General features: G+C 41.6%; 1 protein-coding gene across 1 annotated transcript in view; it reads left to right on the top strand.

The window, feature by feature from the left end:
* Nucleotides 1–23,141, top strand: part of MIB1 (MIB E3 ubiquitin protein ligase 1) — a 347,133-nt gene that overhangs the window by 282,673 nt on the left and 41,319 nt on the right. Inside the window, exons 18-20 of the mRNA XM_078687432.1 lie at nucleotides 4,564–4,642; nucleotides 11,725–11,838; nucleotides 14,561–14,661. Coding sequence (XP_078543558.1) covers nucleotides 4,564–4,642; nucleotides 11,725–11,838; nucleotides 14,561–14,661 — 294 coding nt within the window. The remainder of the gene's footprint in view (nucleotides 1–4,563; nucleotides 4,643–11,724; nucleotides 11,839–14,560; nucleotides 14,662–23,141) is intronic.

The following is a 23,141-nucleotide window of genomic DNA, read 5'->3' as shown; positions in this document are numbered from 1 at the left end:
TGTCTTATTTACCCTGGGTACCCCTGGTACCATGTATGAGGGACTTCTAAGTAAGTCAGCTTATGCCAATTCAGCGTACACTTTTTAATGGTTTAGGACATTGACAGTTGAGGTCTGATTAGCAGGCCTCAGTGCACTCTGAGTATAAAAAAAAAACAAGCATTGGCATAGCCAATATGCCTCGCCTTTGTGACCTTATAAGGTTTTAGCCATGCAGCACATTATTCTGGTGCTTAACATTTACAGGGTTTACTACGTGTAGCACTAGGTGGGAGATTGCAAGCAAAACAAACGTACGCCGCATGATTGAGAAGGGGAAAAACTTCCCTTTCATTTACAAGTTGTACTTTTAAATAAAAACAAAGAATTATCGCTGCCTGCTCTCGTTGCTGCGGGGGGTAAAGAGCTGATGGCAGCTCTTATGCCCCCTTCTGTTAGCCTTCCTCAGCACGAGGTGGCCGCTGTAGCGCTGTTGTAGGTGTCCAACCAGTGTCCCCCAAGCACTACACCGTGCATCACTTGCTCTGGATGGATCTTATTGGCCATTCAAATCAGACAAAAAACACCCCAGTGGCTCTGATATATATTTTAATTTTTTTATTTTTGTATTTATTTTAAATTACATGCTTTTCTCGAAACGAGATGCAACAAATCCTTCCCATAAAAGGAGCACCGATTTCGATTGGATGATACCTGGATTGTACGTACACTTGGGTTGAACAAAAACTCTTATAAAAAAAAAAAAAAAACGAAAATGAGCTTGGCGTGAGAGCAGCCCTAGCCGTGTGCATTTATTGTTTACATTGTTTGCCCTCTGTGCACCCCCTTTTTGCCAAACCCAGCCTGGTAGCCAATAAAGATGGATACAATGTCAGGCTGCTGAATGATTTCGGGCCAACATGCAGGCTCGGCCTGAGAAGGGAGCATAAGGTGGGGAGCTGCAAGGCGCCGTCGGAAGAGGCCCTCCTAGGGAGGTTCCAGATAAATGGGCGAATGCAACCTATTTCACCAACTCTTTCTCGACAGAGTTTTAAATGTGCACCACATGTGCTATCTGAGCAATACGATTTATCAAAAGCCGTAGACAGCATTAAAGCTAACTAAAGACTAAAAAAATTGTTGACAATAGGTTAGTGCAAAGGATCAACTTTACCTTGTTCTTCCTGTATTTAGATGGGTGTATGGCATTGGTAGAATGCGAACACAGGAATAAGCACGGCACGAATGTGAAAGCGACCGCGAGACAGGCAAATGTAAACCAGCGCGGCCACGCTAATTAGAAACAGATGGCCCCTGCGCGCCCCTGCTCGCTTCCGCAAGGTGGATGCCGCCACACGCACGAGTGGACCGTTGTAGGTCTTGCTGATGTGTTCCTGTGTCTGGTATGGACCAACAAATCCCTTATGTTTTGGCTCCTTTTGAAGGAAAACCAGGGTTTTTCTAGGTAAAGGCCATTGGAATTAAGGATTCTACAGTTGTGTAGAACGATCCTCTTGATGTTATTTGATGCAGTGTTGAAAGTGTTCACACATATAGTCTTGTCAGTAGTGGGTTTTTCCACAGTTTCCAAAGTTGGCCGCTCTCTTCCGAGCCCTTTTCACAGTCCTGCAGGGGTATTTCCTCTCCAGTAGTTTGTCCATCAGGGTTTTGGCTTCTGATCTGAAGACACCGGTGCTGGAGCAGTTCCTGCGAAGGTGTAAAAACTGTCTCACCCGGAGGTTCTCCCTTAATGCTCAGACCTTACCAGCAGTCCCAGAACGATTGTATGACAATTTGTAGACCATTGAAATGGTCAGGATTCAGCCAAGTAGGTCATCCGGTCAGGCCTGGGCACAACAGACTACTTAGACAGAGTGGTCAGGACTAGTGTGGTGCTCAATGGGTGAGGGTGGGGAGGGGGAGGAGGGAGGAGGAGGAGGCGGCACAAGCTTTTTGGATGATGGTCAGGCATCACACATGGATATGCCTTTTGATAGGTCTTGCCTCTTTTGGCGAGAAGGCCAGCTCTGCCCTCAAGCGCTTTAAAGACAGAAGAGCTACTACACTGTCCCTCGGTCGTGCCAAATCCGTATAAAGGTATCCCCAACAATTTCTCTCTCTTTGAGGCATTGCTAGCAATTTTGCCTTCAAACAGTGTCAAGGCCTACCACTCAACTACAGACCCTCCACTTGGTTCGAGGTGAGAATATGGGATGGCAGACCACATATAGGTGGAAGTTTGCTGCCCTGCTCACCTGCATCAGAGCAGCCTTTGGAGGACTATTTGTACATTTTGCTGCGGAACATTCAGACTCTTTTGGGGAATGAGTGTCATAGAGCCTGTCCCGGCTTCGGAGATCAAACCTGGCTGTCATTCCAGTTATTTTCTTATGCCAAAATAGGCGGAGGCCTTCGTCCTCTTCTAGATCTTTGTCCACTCAATTTCTTCCTATGGAAGAACAAATTCAAAATGCTTGCTCTGGCACAGGATCCAGGATGGTAGCACAGGATGTGCCCTGGATCCGGAGACTGGATGGTGGCGCTAGACCTGCAGGATGTCTTTTTGTATATCCCTGTGCTACCGGCCCACAGATGCTAACTGGGGTTCAAGGTGGCCAAGAGCATTTTCAGTTTGTCATGCTCTCTTTCGGCTTCACCAGTGTCCCTCAGGTGTTCAAAAAGGTCATTGCAGTGGTTGCAGCTTACTCTCTGAAGAGAACGAGTCCAGGACATTTGCTCTATGAGTCCTATGTTTGAGCATCAGTCCTCGGTCTCAGTGAGGAATGCTCTGAGGCTTCCTGGCCTGCTGCCCTCCTTCATCCTTTGGTAATGCTTTCTTACAATTCCTCAGTATAGCTAAAAATTCCTGAACACCCTCCCACTTCCCTGGTCTGTGGAGTGGACTCTTTTCCATCAAAAAGGGTCCCAAATTCGAAATCTGCACACTGGCATAAATCATTGGTTTTTAGGCGGATCTGCATGTTGCCATTCAATGCTGCGCAGGGACTATCCTGAAAAATCTGCCGGATCCAGTTTGGTCCCTGGGGATATTCAAAAGTGAGTAATCTGTGGTTATAGTATCCCACCACAAAGAGCATTACCGAAGATCAGTAACTTATTCGTTAGTGTAGCCTCTATTTTCATGTGCTAGTGGTGGTTGGTGGTACATGAATGCCACCCACTTTCTGTAGCGACCCAGAAAAATGCGTTTAATATAGCGGAGTCAACCTCGATTCCATCGCCTCTCTGGGGTCACTGGAGAGTGAAGAAAGGCTGAAATAACAAAGTCCTCCAGCTTTGCTGCGGGAATTTTTAGTGTTTTGTCAATGGAGCAGTGAAAAAGAAACTCGCTTTGATATCCGCATTTAATTACCAGGTTTTAAATTAAAGTGTTCTTGATAGTGCCTTCCTGTGAATACCACATACAAGTGTCATTCTTCTGTCAGAGGTTTCTATTCAGGCGATTTGCAAGGCAACTACATTTCTCTACATTTTTTGTTTGAATCTAAGCAGATATATTTTGACTTTCTCCTTTTGGTCTTTGTGGTTTCACAGAACCAATTAATGTATATTGCTCTTATTTAGCTCTTCTGCTAAATATAGCTGAAAAGAAACTATGTCTGAATCTTTACTTCAGGATGTATAAACATTCACCCTCCTATAAATTTATGATACTGAGTGGCTGAATGGCTAATGTTGCTAGTATCTCCTCCAGGGGAAGCGTTTTCCCATTTGGTAACTACGCTATCATTCACCTAGTGCTGTAAGCCCTTCTGCTTCAGTTAGGTGTGGGACGTAGAGGACCCAGTGCCATTGCCAAAAGAGCGCATGTATAGGGAAGACTCAAGGGAATTCACTAAGCAGTACACCATGGAAGAGAGATTTTGTGGAGAGACGGGCTATCTCTCAGAACATTCAATACTCAAGAGTATGACCTTTTGCTACCTAGAATAACAGTGTGGGGGCACTATATACCTCTACAATAGCGAGCATGAGCCACAGTCTGCAGTGGAATGGAAGCTGCACTAGTAAGTCAAAACAGTTGATATGTAAGCAAGAAATGAAGCTCCTCTGCTGTAGTCTCCTCTCTTTAGTGTGTCACTGTTGAAGAGCATGTTCTGATCAACAGTAGACTGATGATGCTTTCTGTTTGGGAGGGGATGTCTGCTTTTTGTTTACTTTAAGCTACTGAGATGGACAGTAAAAAATGTTAGTGCATCTTTTTGATCCTCTGTCATGTATTTAGATGTATGACAAATATAGATTTACGGCACAATTTATTGTAGTTCTCTTATGATTACTTCTAAAAGCAAAACGGCTAGAGAAAGATGGCACTCTGTAAACCATTTTACATGCAGTTTCATAAAAGTTTAATCCTATTTAATATTTTCACCTCACAGGGGTAAATGCTTCAGAAAACATAGTAAAGCAAGCATGAAGTTTAAACCTTAAGATAGTTGTGTATTAGACTAATCATTCAATTTGTTTCTTACTAAACAAATGAATTGTAAACATTCTCATTGCATATAATGAGCAGGCACATTTAAGGATTCATTTTGCTAATATATGTTTATTTTAATCTAGATTGAAGAATGTGTGGTATGCTCAGATAAGAAAGCAGCAGTGCTGTTCCAGCCCTGTGGCCATATATGTGCATGTGAAAGTAAGTAATCGACAAAGAAGTATACTTTATTGACATATTTTAACAGATTTAATTGGTGCTACTCTTTACAGTTTTGAAGTTATCTAGTTGGTAACCATAGTGCTTATAAAGCTGTTGCAATAACCCAGAATACCACTAACCATGTCTAGGTCTCTTTAGTGTTGGTCGTTGAAACCCTTACGATGAAAGATAGTCTAATTTGTGAGTATCTTAATTGCTCTGTTTGGGAATTGAGCCATAGTGAGGTTTGTTGGTTTGCAGTGCTCATCCTCATTGTTAAACATGTTACAGCCTACAGAAGACCTCTTGTTTCCCAGCCATCCTTTGAAACTACCACAAAGCTTCCTTATGAATATTAACTCCTATCTTTCAACGTGAAGTTGGTGCTGCAGAGAAATGCAAACATCCCCTCACTGATAGATTTGTTGAAAGCAGGAACAGATAAATTATGCAACAGGGGAGGACGCATTTTGCATTAGATTGACTAAATTATGTGGCAAGAAAAGGCACATTATGTAGTGTACATTTTGTGATCGTTTTAATTATTGTGTCATTTTTACATATGTTGATGCTGCTTGGGCGAAGGTTTAATTTCATTAGTTCTAGTTTAAAACGCAGACAAAGAAGGATCTTCCACTGAGAAGCAAAAAACATTGCTGAGTTTTAGTAGCTTTTGATCAGTTTGAGTTAGAAATGTGTTCAAATCTGCAGATTATGTTTGGATGATGGCTTATGTGGCAAAACCATAAGTGTGTAGAAAAATTTGCAGCTGCAGATTCACATCAGTCAAGTGGCCCTGTATGAAAGGCATGTGGTGCACTCTGGACACGGTTTAAATGGCCATGATTTTTTCAAGATGACTATCGCAGACTACACAAAGAGATCAAGGGTATTGCTGTTTATGCACGTTACTGCCAGGGCTGGATGGCCAGTCCTTTAGTTTGCAATTTCTCCTTTTATAGTTCCTCTTTCATTTCTTTGCATCTCATTTTATTGTACGTTTTCTTAAGGGGATACTTTTCTCTATGCAGTGCTGAGGTATCATGTGCTTGCCCTTAATTCCATCTGCATTCCACATGGCCACTTCCTCTAAACAAACCGACCACTATGGACTGCGGCTGTCTGTAGAGTATCATTGTTGTACCATTCCATGATGACCAACCCAACACGTTGGTCTTAAACATGGCAGCCATGCTGGAAATTTAAAACAGGGATAGCCTATGTACAAAATATCTGCAAGACAGACAATCATTGCTATTTTTAGTTTTGTTCCCACTATGTTTAGACAGCAGCATGTTTTCTTTTTTAGACTTGTATTCTTTTAACTTATCTTGCATATTTTTTTGAGTGTGTATGCTTTATTGAGAGTGAATGCAAGAACGAATCAGATGAAGCATGAGTGGATGCAGGAGTGTAAAGATGAGTGACGGAGTACATGTATGTGGGCATACTGAAAACCTAAACCCATCAATGACCTAAAAGGCACTTTCAATCATAAGCTCTACCTATTGGCATTAACAATGCTTGTTTAATTATTTGAGCTACTGACACGTTTTACTGGAAAGCACTCTTATGTTTCTTTAAAAAGACATGGGTGCTATATTTTTAGTGTGTAAAATTGTACAAAACTAGATGTAGATGCCTCAAGAATATTGTATATAACATAAAAAGAAAACACTATATATTGCTTGGACTTACTCATTAAAGAAGAGAGGGGCACATGATCAAAAGCCATTTTTGTTGCAAAGTGAACTGTAAGAAGAGAAACAACAGGTTACAAGCGTCATTCATATTGAGGTGGATGTGCACATGATCAGAAACGGGTGTCATTCACAGGGCAAGGGAGCCAATGACTGATGTAGACTGAGCCATTACCCTAGATAGTACTCTGTCATGGAGAGAAGCAGAGGGCATATGAAGCTCATAGACGGACCAATGGCTGCAGACAAATTACTCCAAAGACCCTTTATTTATCTATATGGATAATTATTTATATATGTAGATGGATGTCTTATTAAGTGTTTTTTTTTCATTACAAGATCCTAGCAGACATCTAATTCTGTCCGGTTTCCCAGAGAGATTCTAGCAAGAAATACAGTGGAAAACTTTGACCCCCCTAGCTGCTACGTGTAACCAAATACCTTTATACAGTATTTAACCTAGAGTGATAAGTCCTATGTTGGAGGCCTAGTGACTTTTCGCAATGAATAATCCAAGTTTTCTGCCTTTGTTGTAACTGTTTATAATAAACAGACAAGACCTTTTGCATCTGGCCTACCTTTTGCCTGAGTTAGTAATGGCTTGTCACCATAACCAACTTGGGGGTACCGCACTGAGCATTAACTTCCCCACACGTCAACCATCCGGCATACAGTCGTAAAATTACATATGGATTCAAAATTACAGTTGTCAAAATAAAATACTATAACATACGTAATTATAATATGACTTTAACGTTTTTTTCCAATTAATTTATTTAGGTTTGATCATTTATTATGTTAGGCATACGTCCTACCCTTCCAGGGATACCAACTCCTATTGCACCGACCTTTAGTCATGCGCATTAGGGGATTGGCTTTATGGCCTAGCCTGGCACTGCACTCGAACCCTGTTGCGCATGGCTCTGTGCCCAAACCGTGCGGGTGCAAAACTAACCTGCTGCTGCCCAACACCCCAGGGGTACCCAATCCTATCCAGGCAGCCACATTTTTCTGTTATCTACAAACTATATGGCTACATCATAAATAGCTAAGTAAATCCACTGACCCTCATCAATGTCCACTGTTTTACCAACAATGTGTTCACAAAAGATTTTAATTCCTATGCAACTTGAAGAAAATCAGTTTTTCAAGGTAACAAACCCAAAATAAACATGTAAAAATACATCCCGGTGGTAGGAAAGTGCCCCTTTTTGATACGGTCACCCCCACTTTTTGCCAGGTATTCGATGCAGTTTTGACAGCAAATACAAAGATTCCTTCTATCCAGGTCCTGAGTGCCTGATCTCTTTCCCTAGAACTATGCAATTGTTCCCCAATTGGCAGTACCCTTAGCACCCCTGTAAGTCCCTATTAAATGGTATCCTATGTAGCTAGGGGAAGGATACTTAAGAGGGTCCCAAGAGTTGCAGCATGTATTGTGCCCCACCCTAAGGGACTCCTCACCTAACTCATGCAGATTGCCATTGTAGACTGGGTGTCTTGATGCATACAAAAGTTAAAACACGACATGGCACACATCCCTGTCTGCCATGCCTGCAGACTCTGCAGGCAGTATAGGTAAGCCACCCCTACAGCAGGCCTTACAGCCCTAAGGCAGGGTGCACTACCATACAAGTGTGGACATAACTGCATGAGCAGATATGCTCCTGTGCTGACCTGGTCAATTACTGCCAGTACAAGCCCTTACCAGGGAAGCCGTTTTAAATGCATGTGATGAAAACAGGTGAAAAACAAGTTTTTCAACTACATGACGTATTCACTGAAACCAAAGATGTGTTGTATCAATCCTCTTGTATTAATAAACCCACACTGATTCAAGTAATGGATTTATCAATACATTCACCCAGAGGGCACCTTAGAAGTGCCCTTCCGACTACTACAGTACTGACTTACTGGTTCTGACCAGCCTGCCACCACAGACAAGGCGAGTGCCCACGTTTTCAGGAGGTCAGGAACAAAGCCTCCCCTCCTGACCAGGGCTCATTTAGAGCCTGGATAGGTGAGAAAATCAGTAGTAGTTTGAGCGGCATATTCACCTTCTGGCTAGTTCCACCACTAAAGTGGGCTACCTGATGTGGACATGAAAATTAAGTCTGCCACCTTTGGGATGGCAGAATTAGGAACTCTGGTACAGGGTTATGCCCACTTCCCATAAGGAAATGGTCATATATGGGGCGGAGTGAACGCATGGATAAGAAACTCATTGGCTACAACCCTACACTCTCCTAAATCTAGCATTTAGGGGAGCCCCTGGCACCAGGAAATCAGACTGCTTGACCACACTACCCCCTAAGAGAGCACCCAGGGATTGCTAGAGTAAGCCTCTGTCCACTTATAAGGACTACTTGGACTCTTTGCACAGTATACCTCTTGTTGGTATACTATATAAAGAGCCGGCTTTCTACAACAGGTAACTTGTGTCAATTAGTTCTATATTGCCTTCTCGGGATCCGGATTACATTTACAAACCATTCTGCCTTCAGTCTTCTGGTTAATGGTTTATCCAAACTCCTTGATGGTAAGATTATAACGTGGTTGAGATAGGTAGAAGACCTCTTTATTTCAAACACGAGTGAGACAGAATTTTACTGTGAGCAAGGTAAAAGTAGGAAATGACTGTACTGTCATTTATCTCTAAGGAGAGAAGATGTGTACTACCCTTTCTAGAAAAGGCTTGAACTAATAGTGTTGTTCTCTGTGTGATGACTGTATTGCACCTATTAAAATGACTGGAGAGAGGTTCAAGCATGGTTCAAAATAAATCTCGGCATTTCAAAACGTTCATGAAGGAAAATCGGAACTTTTGAATAGATGCCTCAAAGCAAAAAGGAAGTAGGAGACCGAGAAAGGATGTTGAGGCCACTGGATTCAGAGTACATCACTGAATTTTAAACTTGGATTCCAAGAGGACACGATCTAGAACACTAATTGCAAATTCTATTAAGTTTTCCCACTCATGAAAAGAGGACACTGGTAGTTAATGGTCCCTCAAGAGGGAGCAGTATGTACGCATATAAGTAGGTAATAGTGTATGTTAAGATTCCCATATTGTGGTCCGCGGACCCCCAGGGGCCCGTGACACATTCCCAGGGGGTCCTCAGGCAGCAGTTTTAAAAGCACTGCAAAGTTCCTAGTATACTTAGCAGTTTTCGAGCAACAATAAAAGTGGCAAGATAACACAAGGGATTAATGTGAATGTAAATGTAAATGTGGGTGTACTTGTAAAGCGCACTGCGACTCCTTGCCGGAGTATCGTGGCGCTGGAGACCGCTGGGGAACACGTCCTGGTTTTCCCTGTGAGATGGTCCCTTACTGGATATCTCCAAGGTGAAACCAGGCATCCCCGGCGACTTGTGGGGGGCCGTTGTAGAGATGAGGCAAGCTTAATGCCCAGAGTTGCCGAGTGTGATCCCTGGTTAGAGTAGGCACCGAGGCGAGAATTATCGAGTCCGTTGACCCTGGTCCACGACCCTACCGCGTCGGGAATTGAACCCTGGTCCCGGGCCGTTCTCTGCTTCCGTGTCTGCCGCCTCTAACCAGTGAGCCACACCACTCCACAATGTACCTGCTGGAGAGAGATGAGTTTTGTCCAGTGGCAGCTTTGACTTATCTAATGTAGCACAGAGGGTTAATATGCCTACTGCAAAGAACGCATACCAAGTATTCTAAAAAAGTGTTTTATGTGCATAGGTCAGTGGGTTACTGCTTTTGTCACAGAGATTCTTTTGTTACTGTGCAGTTCATAAGTGACAATCGTAATCTAGCACAGTGACCTATAAACGGTCATCAAAGAGCTGCTTCCAAACTGCATTGTAAAAGTTAGTAACTTATGTTTTTTCCAGTCTTTCATAATCCTGATGCTGCTAAAAAGGTTTATTTGGGTGGAAAACCATTTTTATTGTTAGTCAATGCTAACCACTGTTATGTTCTGAAACCTGAGATTGTGCTTCTCCAGACCAAGCACTCTTAAAAAATGCCTACCAGTATGAATGACATGCGATTCTTACACCTTGTACTCCACTTTTCCTTAGGTAGCCTTTTTTATACACGAAATTACACGTATGATTTAATTGTTTCTACATGTGTGTGATGTAAAGTGCTCTAACATCTTACAATGGTATGAGAGATGCTATAAAGCAAATGAAATACATGTGGCAGAGGGAGAGAGGAGAGGCACTGTTGGAGGGTGATAATAAGGGAATCATTGTAGAACCCCAACAAAGATTGTCATATTTACTTTTCTTTAAAAGCTAATACAATTCAATATATAATGATAAATATGTTGTAGAATGCACCATTGTTTCCTACATTTTCTTGGGGGAGAGCCTCCCAAAGCCCCCTTTGTAATGGTCAGGATCACTCACTGCACTTGGTGTGCACTCTATGGGGACTGGTCTGAAAACATTTGCCAGGGCAGCTTTGGGTTTTCAGTCTGGCCCTGGCAGAAGCAGGAGCCTCGTACTGCGAAATAAAACCAACCATTTAAAAGTTAGTCACGGAGATGCAGTACCGACCTTCCCGTTAAAATATTTCGTTTTTTGCAAATTCTTTCAATATAGAATACTAAAATCCTTAGTAATTAGAGTATTTGATTCGTGTGCACACTTGTTTTTTTTCTTCGAATTACTGTTTTAATGTTTGAAATTTAAATCATACAAATTGCTTGGAATCCCCGGATTCTAGTGGTGACTCAATGGGGTCCTCGAGAGTCAAAAGTTTGGGAACCACATACACTGTATGTCACTATATACAGAATACCACCAGAGTGAAGCCAACTAAAAGACCACACCAAGTGTTGTAATGAATTGTATTTGTTCACTAATCACACCCTGAAGTATTAATGAAGAGTCTTTGGTTACATCAGATGTACTGAAAATATAAAGGAGCAAGTTTATGAAAAAACAGCACCTGAGTATTTATGTACGAATAAATTATACTGTTGCAGCTGTCTATTAGATAGCAGTTCAAAGAAGGGTTTAGAAACATTGAGGGCATATCTTGTTTAAGTGTAATTTATTGTATAGAAGCATACCACAACTGGATTACATTTTACTATATTTGTTTTCAGTTTTAGGAGTTACTGTTCTGCAATTTTGGTGTTACATGTAGTAGGTGACAATAAGATATGCAGTGCTCACAAAAGTATTTTAACTTGGGACTTGTACTGATGATACATAGCAATGTGAGGGCTGCATAGACACGCTGACCTGTAGTTTTTTTAAAAAGATAAAACTGAGAAAGCAGGCAGTTAATAATATTAATGTTGATCGATCAGTTTCACACAAACGGAAGTACCTCTTAATGCCTGAATAGTAAGCCTTCTTGATACTCTCTTAATCATTGATTGAACTGTTTTCACAGATTGTGCCAACCTGATGAAAAAATGTGTACAGTGCCGTGCTGTGGTTGAACGGAGAGTGCCTTTTAGTATATGCTGTAGCGGAAAGGCTGCAGAAGAAGTTGCAGAAGACATAGGTGGGTAGATCATGCAGCAATGCTTATTTGTATTATTTTTAGTATATAATAAGAGTTCTCCAGCTCTGGACCATCTTTGGATTCATCCGTCTCGATAAATAGTTGTACGGTCATGATCCAACACTTAAGCATTATCTGATCATATTTGGGGTATGCTTACAGTTAGGTAATCTACTGACATCACAGTGTCTTGTAACTGAAAAATACACTACCCCAGGCTAGACTTCTTCTACTCCCATTTACCTTCCTACACATGTGGAGATGATTTCTGAATGCTGGCTTTGTTATTAATTTGGTATGAATTGACTGTTCCATGGAGTGTTTGACACGCTGTTCACTTCTCTTACTGGACACTTCTGCCCCATATTTTTTTTATTCTCTGAATATTCAATTTTTTTATTTTTACCATTTTCCAAGATTTACGTTTGTCTCATATTTCTGTGATTTATTCATTTATTTTCTTTAAATAGTCTCCCAGAGGACCTTGTAGACATTGCTTCTGTTGAAGCAAATGATGCATAGCAGCACTGATAATTCTGTCTCAATTATGAATTTTCATTTGTAGGGCATTTAAGGGCTTCATTGCTTGAGGCTCTGGAGGAACCACCTAAATCAAATTTGATGTTCGTGCTGGTTGCAGGTTTAAGTAATTCTTTTCAATTTGTTTTACCTCTTCCAAGAAGCAATACCATTAAGGCTTTAGAGGTTTTTGTCTTTTTTTTTTTTAGACGTTTTTATTGTAATTGATACAAAAGCTTGGCATAGTAAGGCAATACAGGTATTACTAGGAACCTAGAGCCACAACTGGTCTCTCGTGCCCAGCAAGGTGACATCCGCATTAATTGTCCAATCATATTGTATAATCGTATACTCCGAAACTGTAAACAATTAGACTTAAACAGCTGCAGCAAGTGGAAAACGCAGCACCACATCAAGGTGGAGTCTCGCATCCCTACTCCCCCTAGAGGGGGAATACAGGGAGGTACAGAACACAAAAGAGCAGCATGCTAGAGAAAAATTGAGGGACGGCATTAGGCAAGGTTTCCGTCTTGCCAAAGACCCTCAACAACTTTAGAGTTGTTATCCCCATCTTTCAGTGTCAGTTTGTCATCCACTGGGGCTTCAAGACTTGTGTTTGTACAGCTTTGTAAACTATTGCCTACAAGGACGTGATCATACTACCAGTGTTATCGTCTACTTCTAAGAATCATTCATTGATGAGTCTCATCTATGTACAAAGCTCATTTTGTAACGATTTGTAAATGTCATTTAACACTCAAAGCGCCTTTGGCTTAGAATCCCAATTCTCTGCAATTTCAGACAATGATACAAGAACCTTTCTACCACCACTTTAGAAGTCTCTTATGTCCACTATACATTTCCACCTTTGGGAATGTGCAAGGTTTGTGTTTACTTGAACAAGAATTGCTAGTGAGACATATTTAGTTATACATCATGAGGAGCCTTGGAAATATTTGAAAGTTATAAGCACCTTTTAAAGTCAACATGTTCTTTTCCTTGAGCCTTCCTATATAAATGCAACCATTCTTCAAAATAGGGCCCCTATCCTTTTCAGGACTAGCACATGTCTTTGAGCTTCAGAGGATTTTTTAGGTAATTTAGAGATAAATATTCATGAGTTCATTGTAAGCCTGAAAAAACGGACGTTAAATTGTTAGTATTTCTTACCACCAGAAAGTGTGTACTGTGTCGCTTTGGTTGTGTGTCTGCCTGGAGATAATTGCAGAGGGAGTGACATCTGTTCTTGAATCCCCCCCCCCCCCCCCCCCCCCCCCGGCACCTTGAAGATGATGATAATGGCACTTTATCATTTATTGAAGTACCAGACACAATTTTAACTAATTTTCCCCCCACACATCATATTGAAAATACAATGCCCATGAAATATCGTGTATCTATGCACATATTTCAAGCGACATTAATGGGTAGTAATATATTTGTTTAATCGGAAGGTTGTCTTGGCACCACTGAGCCTTTTTGCATTGATGATCCTTGTCGTGTCATAGATTTTGATCATTACTAATATAACTAGTTGAGAATTTTCTTTAAATGCTGAAGACCTTGCACAAGACAAATTGGATTGGAACAGTTTCATATACTCCCATCATTGTCCTTAAAGATATGGCTTCAGTATCGAAACCCAACATAATAGCTTCTGGCTTAAATGTGTTAATGACTTGTAATGACTTTGGCTGCTAGATGTTCATAGGCACTCTTTATAGACATACATGCATTTTTGCTAATTCTTGCTAACCTTACTTAAAGGGACACTCCGACCGTATGATCCTACATCCACTCAAGTTCCTCAAAAGATGGTCAGCCAGATGTTCTGGGTTGTGTGTACATTTTTTCACATGTTTTAAACTAGTGTATAAATATATCAAAGTGGAATCATACATTTTTATTTCAAATCGCCACATATTTGAGCCAAATCTTACAACATTTGTTAGTCTCAAGACTTTCCAACACTTTGAAGGTATACATTACGTTTAAACTTTTAGCCTTTGATTAAAAAGAAAGATTAAACTGATTAAAAAAAAAAAATACATTGAGCTAAATTAAATTAACTGCCATCAGTTCTTTCTTTTATAGAAAACACAGTAGGTCCAGGTGCGCTCTACTACGCCCGACGTCAGTATTTGCCCGCTGGTACTGGGAGTAAATGCACATTTATACTAATGTCTTTCTTTTCTGGTTACAGCAGCTGCATGCATTCCAGGTTTACAGAAAGACAAGGACAATACCAATGTCAATGCTGATGTCCAGAAACTCCAGCAGCAGCTGCAGGACATCAAGGAGCAGGTAAAAAAGGTTTGCTACCAATAGACACAATTTAATACTGTAAAAAGATTTGCATGGCATGCATTGTTGCAATTATGATTTTTTCGTGGGATGGGAGAGCTGTTGTAGTGGGGTCACCAAGGATATACCAAAGGGGTGGGAAGGATTTTGGTGACCTGATAAAATCGCAAGCTGCTAGAGTGTGAGTTGCAGGACTGAGCCCTCAGCGAGAGTGTGGGAGAGAATTGTCACTGTATTATTGGACGGGGCGCAACGGCCATTGGGCTAAGAGGGCCCCCCTGACACCACCTTCACCCCCATAGTCAGCTGCCTTTGGCTGTTCTGGGACGAGATTCCTGGCCTGGAGTTCAGCCTCGCCTTTAAATATTCTGAGGGCTCTCTGAAGACCATTGACATGTTAATGAGGCTGCATTTAATATGTCATTGCTTTCGGTGCCACCTCAGCCCGGCGCGCTCGGCCTGATGTATGCCTTCTCAAGGTAACCATTATTACAGGATAGGTCATTATAGATGAATGACAAATGAGCAGCAGGGGTGCCCTGCACACACAGACGTCCTCAAAGCCAGAGATACAAACTTGTCACAATGTAACTACCAGTGCAAGGCAATAAGACAATAATTCTGAGTGATTTTGCCTTTCAAAGAAAAAATAAAAAATGAAAGTAGAACCAAAATATCAGTAGTGCATTGTTTAACTTTCACAGTGCTTTGAGGCTGTTCATAATGAGGCATAAAATACTGTAATCTGGCATTTAGTTCTGTCTGTCATTTTAATTCAGCCAGATGATATCAGTGGGACAAATTTACTGTGCTCTCAGGTAACGCATCGCAGCAGCCAAAGCGAGAGAGAGAGTAGGTTAACGATGTATCGACAAAGACATGACGCTCGGGCTCTCTTCCCCAGCCCTGGTGCACAATTTAGCTGCGTTGCACCGCGCACACACATTTGCGCCATAGAGCAAAGAAATATGTGTTGTGATCCAGTGAAAATCACCATACTTAGATTAACTTAAATTATTTCCCACATTGGTTGTGTGCTGTGCAGGGCAGCAGGCATGCAAAGCTTGTAAAATTGAAGAAGTTAAAACATCTCTCCTACTTTGCACATGCCTCCCAGGAGGAATGCATTTTGGCGCAAAGCCCTGTCTACCAATTTTACTAGATAGGGCTTTGCATCAAAAACCGTAGGTGGTAGCATGGGAATACTCTTGTACCACCTATGAAACAAAATAACGCAAAAGCAGAGCAAAGCAGTACTTGTGTCGATTTCATGCAAATTTCCAGTGCAAAAACCAGTTTTGTGTTGGAAAGCACATAACAAATCAACACTTTGTGCCACATTTGGTATCTTTGCATTAGCGTAAAGTGTATTTAGCAGTATACAACTACTGCAGTGATCTGCGTGTAATCTACAGGGCATGGGTCTGAAGAATCTAAGCATGGATGTCTTATCCCTCCATCTATGTGACAATGAGGAAAAAAGGGTCTCACTGAGTTTTAAACAGAATGCTTGCTATATACAGGGCTAGAATATGTCAACAGCTGCTTAACCAGTCCTTTATGAAACCAAATTATACTGAAATACATAGATACCACAACAGCTGGCTCTGGCAGCTCACTGTCTTAATACATCTACTCCAGAAATGTGTTTGACCTCATAGTCACAAGTTGAAATACCGGAGGATCCGCTCAGCCCTTTATCCTTCCAAGGCCAATAAAATTAGGGCCATTCAGGTGGGTAACAATTAACATCTGTGCATTCTACAAATATGCCTGTCTTTTATACGCGAACACATAAAAAAGAAAATGCGGCAGAGGTACTGCGCCCCCACAAGCTGTCTCTATTAACAGCAACAGCAGCAATGGTGGCAGTATCCTGTACACAGACAAAAAGCCACATAGTCAGCAGGGAAGAATCAAGTCATGTGAAAACCTTTTGCTCTATATAAAAAATGTTTTGGGGGGGGTTCAAATTCCGGCTTGGGCTCACAAATTCCGGCTTGGGCTCAACATCCTGTGATTCCTTGCAAATCATTTGATCTCCCCGTGCCCTAAAAACAAAAAAAGTATGCTTTAAAACTTCTGCTGCGCTTTAATGCCCTAGGGCAAAGCTTGCGCTATATAAAACGGTATAAATATATATATATATCATTTTTAAAAATTTATTTTACAGAGTTTTATATAGCGCGGACTTGACCCGAATCGGCTCTGTTCCACTTCCAAACACCCTTACCCCCCCCCTGTTCCTAACAGGCTTCCGCGACTCCTCCTGGTTCCTGATTGGCTTCTTTTTTTCCCCTACCCACTCACTCACGTCGTGTGTGTCAATACCCTCCTCCTCCTAAATTTTATTGTTCTGAGACGAATTCGGAAGGGTAGGAGCAGCCGCAGGTACTGGTCATCTAACGCCTTTTCTGGACGTTTTATTAAAACACCTTCCTGAGCTCCGGACCCCCTCTTCCGGGTCCCACTACCTCCGCTCCCTGCCCAGTGCTGCGGAGATCTGCTTTCAATTCGAACAAGAAAGGATCCCTTTTGTGTCTCGCACTGTCATTGTCAACTCATTGTACTAGCATATCTTTTCTATCCCTAAAGGACATTCACCCCTCCACATGCGTGCACTTCACTATCTTAACACTGAACACTGTTTAACATAAAAATGTCTAGTTTATTCAAAATACTTAAACCTTTACATACCTCTCTTCATTAAAACATACTGTATAAAATAGTCATATAATACAATATTATTCGAAAACATTTTTAAAACAATATTCCTACTATGTGCATAGTATCTTTTTTGCAGGATTTATTTGATATGTATAAACCCATCAAAGCACAGATGTTACCATTACACAAAATGCTAGCAATTCACTTATCAACCTCAGACGGATGAAAGGCTGAATTTTCTATTGTGTCCCATCCATAGGTCTACGAATGGAGGTATTCTGCTTGTTCTTTATTAACTCAACAGCCTAATGATGTAGGGCCCCCAGTCCAAGGGCCCCAGGTGTGGATGTAAGACATGAAGGCTACTTAGTACCAGTGTCTGGTCAGGCAGAAAAGGGAACTGGCAGACTGCCAGTTTAGCTCATGTGGCTGAATTAGCTTAAATTAAGTTAGCATAAACACACAAGATTGGTGTTGGCGGTCTACTGGGATTAGAATGTGAGTCTCCTGGTGACAAGTTTAGAGTCATCCAGGAGAGTGCATCCTTGCTGCAAGGCACTTTAACTTTTTGATGTGCCACAAGATGCTTGTATGTTGCCTTTTCAAAACGTGTAGCATTTTTTGCCATTTGTATGAAAATGTTACCGTAAAATGCACTACTTGGCCCAAGGATCACCCACCACCCACTGAAAGGCGACCTGAAAATGCTGATATTGTTAAATGCCTGACTCGCGGACACGTCCCTGCCGGACCCCCAAGGACGCCCACGCCCCCCCCCCCTCACACACACACACACACACACACACACACACACATTCATTTTACTGAGTACTCTGTTGAAGACTTGTCAATTTGTCCTTGAAACTGGAGCATACCAATTTACCAATTCAGGCATATTCGCCCAGTGTAGCTTTTAACTCTGAAGGCACGAGTAATATGAATGTGGTGTTGATGATGGCTGCGCCCTCACCATTCAGGGTCTTAGACCCACTTCTCAGTTTAGATCTACATGCGCCCCTGTCAGTGGAACAGATTTTATAGGTGACAATTGAAAGCGCCTGTACGACTTCGTCTGCCCTTCAGGGCTTGCTGCTACTTTAGAAACGGTCCGTAGCACTTGGCTGCCATCTAGCGGCCTTGTTTAGAGTCGCACCCTAGTACTTGTATAAGCTGTCCCGTCTAATCAGTTATGAAACTTGTTCAAATAAATAAGACTCATCTTTGAACTCACACATTTTAAATATCTGTTTCGCAGTTTTTAATGGTTGAATAACAACTGTGTTTCAGCCCGCAATTTAGAAGAAAATGAAAAGTCCGCACTCTGCGGTACACATGGGCCTGTCTGAAATGATCCAAAGTATCTCATTACGGGCTGCAAGTGGTTGATTGTTTTTCATCATTTCTTTAGAATTTGCACATGTAAGTATTTCTATAGACTAAATTACTATATCCCATGGGAGATGTTTAGCAGAGGGCCGTTCCCCGTTGTAAGTAGCACCTAATCATAATACTGGCTGTTTACCGTTCAGCAATGGTCACTTAGCAAGCCGAGCTCGCAATTGCATGCAAGCAGTTACACACACCGTTCCCGACACACGAAAATCTGTGAAACAAATATGATGCCCGCTGGCGTACTGGGGGCATTTGGTGCTAGAAAGAGACATACAGCCTATATATTTAAACTTTATCCTGGCTGACACTACGTTACGGACGTAATGCATATTAATCATGCTAGTTATGTTCTGGGCTACAAAACTTTATGCAAACGCACTATATAAAATCACATTATTTAAAAGATGGTGTTTGTTTATAAAAATACTTAAAAAACAAATGGGACTTATGGAACTTAATCGCTTTTTTTTTTTTTTTTTTTTTTTTTTTTTTAGAAAGCCCATTTTGTCCTTTAGAAAACAGTTACAACTGCATCATTCATCAGTCAAGCTTGACATTTTCTTTCTATCTTCCATACATACACCCAGAAGCACAATTCAGATGCTTTGTAACATTTTTGTAACATTTTTATCACTTTCGCGAATACTGTTGATCAGTTTAAATAAGTGTATTTGCTCTGCTTTTTAATTCCAGTGTCCTGTGGAAAAAATCATAAGGGGGGAAGATATCTTTCAATACTGCTTCATGCTCAAGTAACGCCCAAGGTGCTAGGAAAATTAGCGTCAATAACTATGGTTTACCTCGGAGCCATATGTAGTCACCCTCAGAGGATCCAGGTTAATATTACCTTTGTGACTACTGGCATAGGCCCATTGTGGATTGACAGCCAAAGCTATATTCACAATCTGTATCTGAAAGTGATTTACTGAGGCCTCCAACAATGCATTTGATCCCAAATCTCATCTGGTTTCTAATACAAGGTCGGCTTTTACAACTGTTAAGAGCTAATGTTCAAGGAGACAAAGTCCTCCATCTACTTCAAGCCCTGATAATGCTTTTGAAGGTCTAATCTGCACCCATGTGGAGGTCACCAGTCAGAAACTTTACCTTCCTATGGTTGCTATGATGGTGCTTTCCCTCAGAGGAGCTTTGTCTTTTCCTGGCAATTCATTCCAACAAGTAGATATACTAAGCTGTCACTTTCATTTTCAAAAAATACTAACATCCACTCTAACTCCTGATATGAGTTCTTATGATTCTTAAATTCAGCAGACACCGCTTTAAGGCAGGTGAACACTGAACACCAACAGCCTTCCGTGTAGACCTGCTTGACTAGAAATATCAGGATTCACCCTGAGTTTCAGTAACATGTCTGCCATTGATGAGCAGCATTTATTTGGACTGGATGGGGAAAAGAATAACATTGTGCATAGCAGTAGTTGTTCTCCAATACCACAAGCAAAGTTAAGGTTTCTGGAAATTACAGTCCTCTTCCACAGCAAACGAGGAACTGGAAGGAGACCCACATACCAGCCACAGCAGTCCTTTTTGGAACCAGAACAGCAAACTAGACAAGGATAATATACCAGGGGGCATTGAGAGGCAAGGGGAGACGCAGAGCACAAGGTGCACAAAGAGGCACCTCTATCACAGAGCAATGACTTTCTCAACAATCCCTCTGATCATCAACACCTCTTAGGGGAAGATTGCAGTTATACCTGTCACTGGGTGGTCATAACCTCAGATCAGTGGGTCTGATCCACTACTTTCCACTGTTACTACTTGGAGTTCCATATATTCCCCAAAATTTGTCACAAAGCCCCAAGAATATCAACAAGAATCACCTCAAACTATTATTATAGGACGTAAAGATACTTCTACAGAACGGGGCCATTGAAAGTAGTGGCATTTCATCAACCGGGTCAATAAGTGTGCCCAGTGCTTACTAATCCCCATAAAGGACAAACTATTGCAACCAGTCATAGAAATGTCAGTGTTAAACAGATTCGTAAACTCAAAAACACTTCAAGCTGGCCACCATACACAACTTTGCACTTCTAATTATGGGAGAATACATGACCGCGCTTGATTTAAAAGATGCATACTTTCACATCCCCATCCATCAGCTGCACAGCCAGTACCTAAGGTTTGTGGTAGGCGAAATACATTACCAATTCAAAGTGCTTCTGTTCGAAGTAACAACAGTTTCAAGAGTATTTAAAAAAAAATCTATAATTGTGGTTGCTGCTCACTTGGGACTAACACCAGGATAGAATAGGATAATATTTATAAAGCACATTTATACCCAAGGGTGTCAAGGCGCTAAGCAAACGGGTAGGATAGAGAGTACCAACATCCAGCTAGGAGACAAATAACCAAGTTTTCAAGAATTTCCTGAAGACCAGAAGTGAAAGGGGGCAAGGAGTTCCAGAGTTTGGTGGCCGCCACAGAAAAGGAGCGACCACCCCATCTGGACCTACGAAATCTGGGAGAAAACAGTTTTTTGTGAGGAGGATTTCAAGGTCCTCCCTGGAGTGTACCATTAAAACATGTTTTTTAAGTGTGATGAACCATTGCTGTGCATAGTCTTGTACACCAAATTCAGGACCTTGAAAGAAATGCGCTTCCTGATGGGAAGCCGATGCAGGGCTCTAATGCCTTCCCTGGCTGACTGATACTTCGGAATGTTAAGAATCAGCCTTACCCCAGCATTCTCCACCACCTGAAGCTTGTTCAGGGATCCTGTGTTGATGTTGAGGTACACAGCGTTGCAGTAGTCCAGTCGGGAGGTGACTAGTGTGATGATGGTGGGCCGATGGAATATACAGCAGTACTTTCCTCAGGATTTTTAAGATGTAAAAACAGGTGCTGACTGTATGGCTAACTTGGGCATTAAAGAACATATCCTCATCAAAGATGACCCCCAGATTATTTGCAGTTTAACCGGAATAGGAAGGGGACCGCAATATGCAGACCACCAGGCATTAGACCTGATGGAATCCTGTGGTCCAAAAACTAGCACCTTGGTTTTGTCCGTATTGATCTTTAATGAATTGTCCTTCATTCAGCGTACAATGCTGGACATACATTGATTAAACATTTGGGCAACCAATTGCAAATCATTAGATATAGAAACAATGATTTGCGTGTCATCGCATAGGAGAGCACCTGGAAGCAGAAAGATCTCACCAACTCTTCCAAGGGGGTCACATAAAGGTTAAAAAGAATGGGGCGCTCAGTTCAGTCACAACAAAACCTTACCCTTCAGCGATGGCATTTCATAGGCTGCTTTCCCTTTATCAGATGCTGTTAGAGTGATGATAAACTGTTAGCAATGAAGGAATCGTGCATTGTACGTACGCCATGCAAGGCTAAATGTGCAGTCTCCACCAGAAAGTCTGTCCATACAATGGTCGCAAGTGACTGATAATTGGGAAGATCTAGTGATGGTATAGCCCAGAGGGGGACAAGAAAAATTGGATGGATCCCTCCTAGGTTGGGGAGCACACTTGCAGAGCCTGATTATTTAGGGACAGTGGTTGACTCACATTACTGTGTTTGAGCTTATGCATGGGATCTTATGACAGTTCAAGAAGCCCGGCAAGGTTTTCTAAATTAATCATACAGTCCCCATTAAGAGTAAGGCCATTTCAGGATTTGTCAGTTCATGAACATTTTATGCAGATACATAAAGACAGTGTGATGCTGCGCGCACACACACACCCACCCACGTTTCTTGCCAAAAGTTGTCACCATGTCATGTCAACCACATTATATAGCTACCTTTTTTTTCCCCGCAGTCACATTCACTAGCTGAAAGAGAACTGCACATAATAGATGTTTGAAGAACCAAAATGTGCTATGTGGACTGAACACCATCTATTAGGAAAACTCCACCTTTTTTTGTCTTTTGCACAATCCCTTCTTGGCAATCCATAATTGAAAGTTTGATTGGAAAGATTGTCAGAGGTTTTCAAATAGGTTAGGGCAAATCCAAAAGTACTCTTAGTGTCACACCTCTGACATTCAACTCAAAAACAAGGGGCCACGTGGCTTTCCTAGGCAACATTCCATTGCATCAGATATTTGTAAAGCTACCACATGGCTTCCATCTGCACCTTCACTGAACACTACTGTTACATCCTATGGTATTACAAGTTCATATATATTCATGTTGGTTTACACATGTTGCTTTAAGGCATGCGACATGTATACTTTCCTTGTGAATTCTATGTTGCAAACAGAACTTTCCTAATGTACTGTTTCATTACTGATGGGCTATTGCATCTGGATCTTATTGCCTATAGACGTGTATATGCCGTGCTGACAATAAATATATGTTTGAGGCTTATGAGCTGCAGATTACACACTATGCATAGATGGCCACCTAGTGTTGGGCCCGGATGTTTGCAGTTTGTTTT

The sequence above is a fragment of the Lissotriton helveticus genome, chromosome 4_1, assembly GCF_964261635.1.
Source record: "Lissotriton helveticus chromosome 4_1, aLisHel1.1, whole genome shotgun sequence".
Classification (NCBI taxonomy): Eukaryota; Metazoa; Chordata; class Amphibia; order Caudata; family Salamandridae; genus Lissotriton; species Lissotriton helveticus.
Note: the sequence above shows the minus strand (reverse complement) of the source record. Positions and strands in the feature narration are given on the sequence as shown.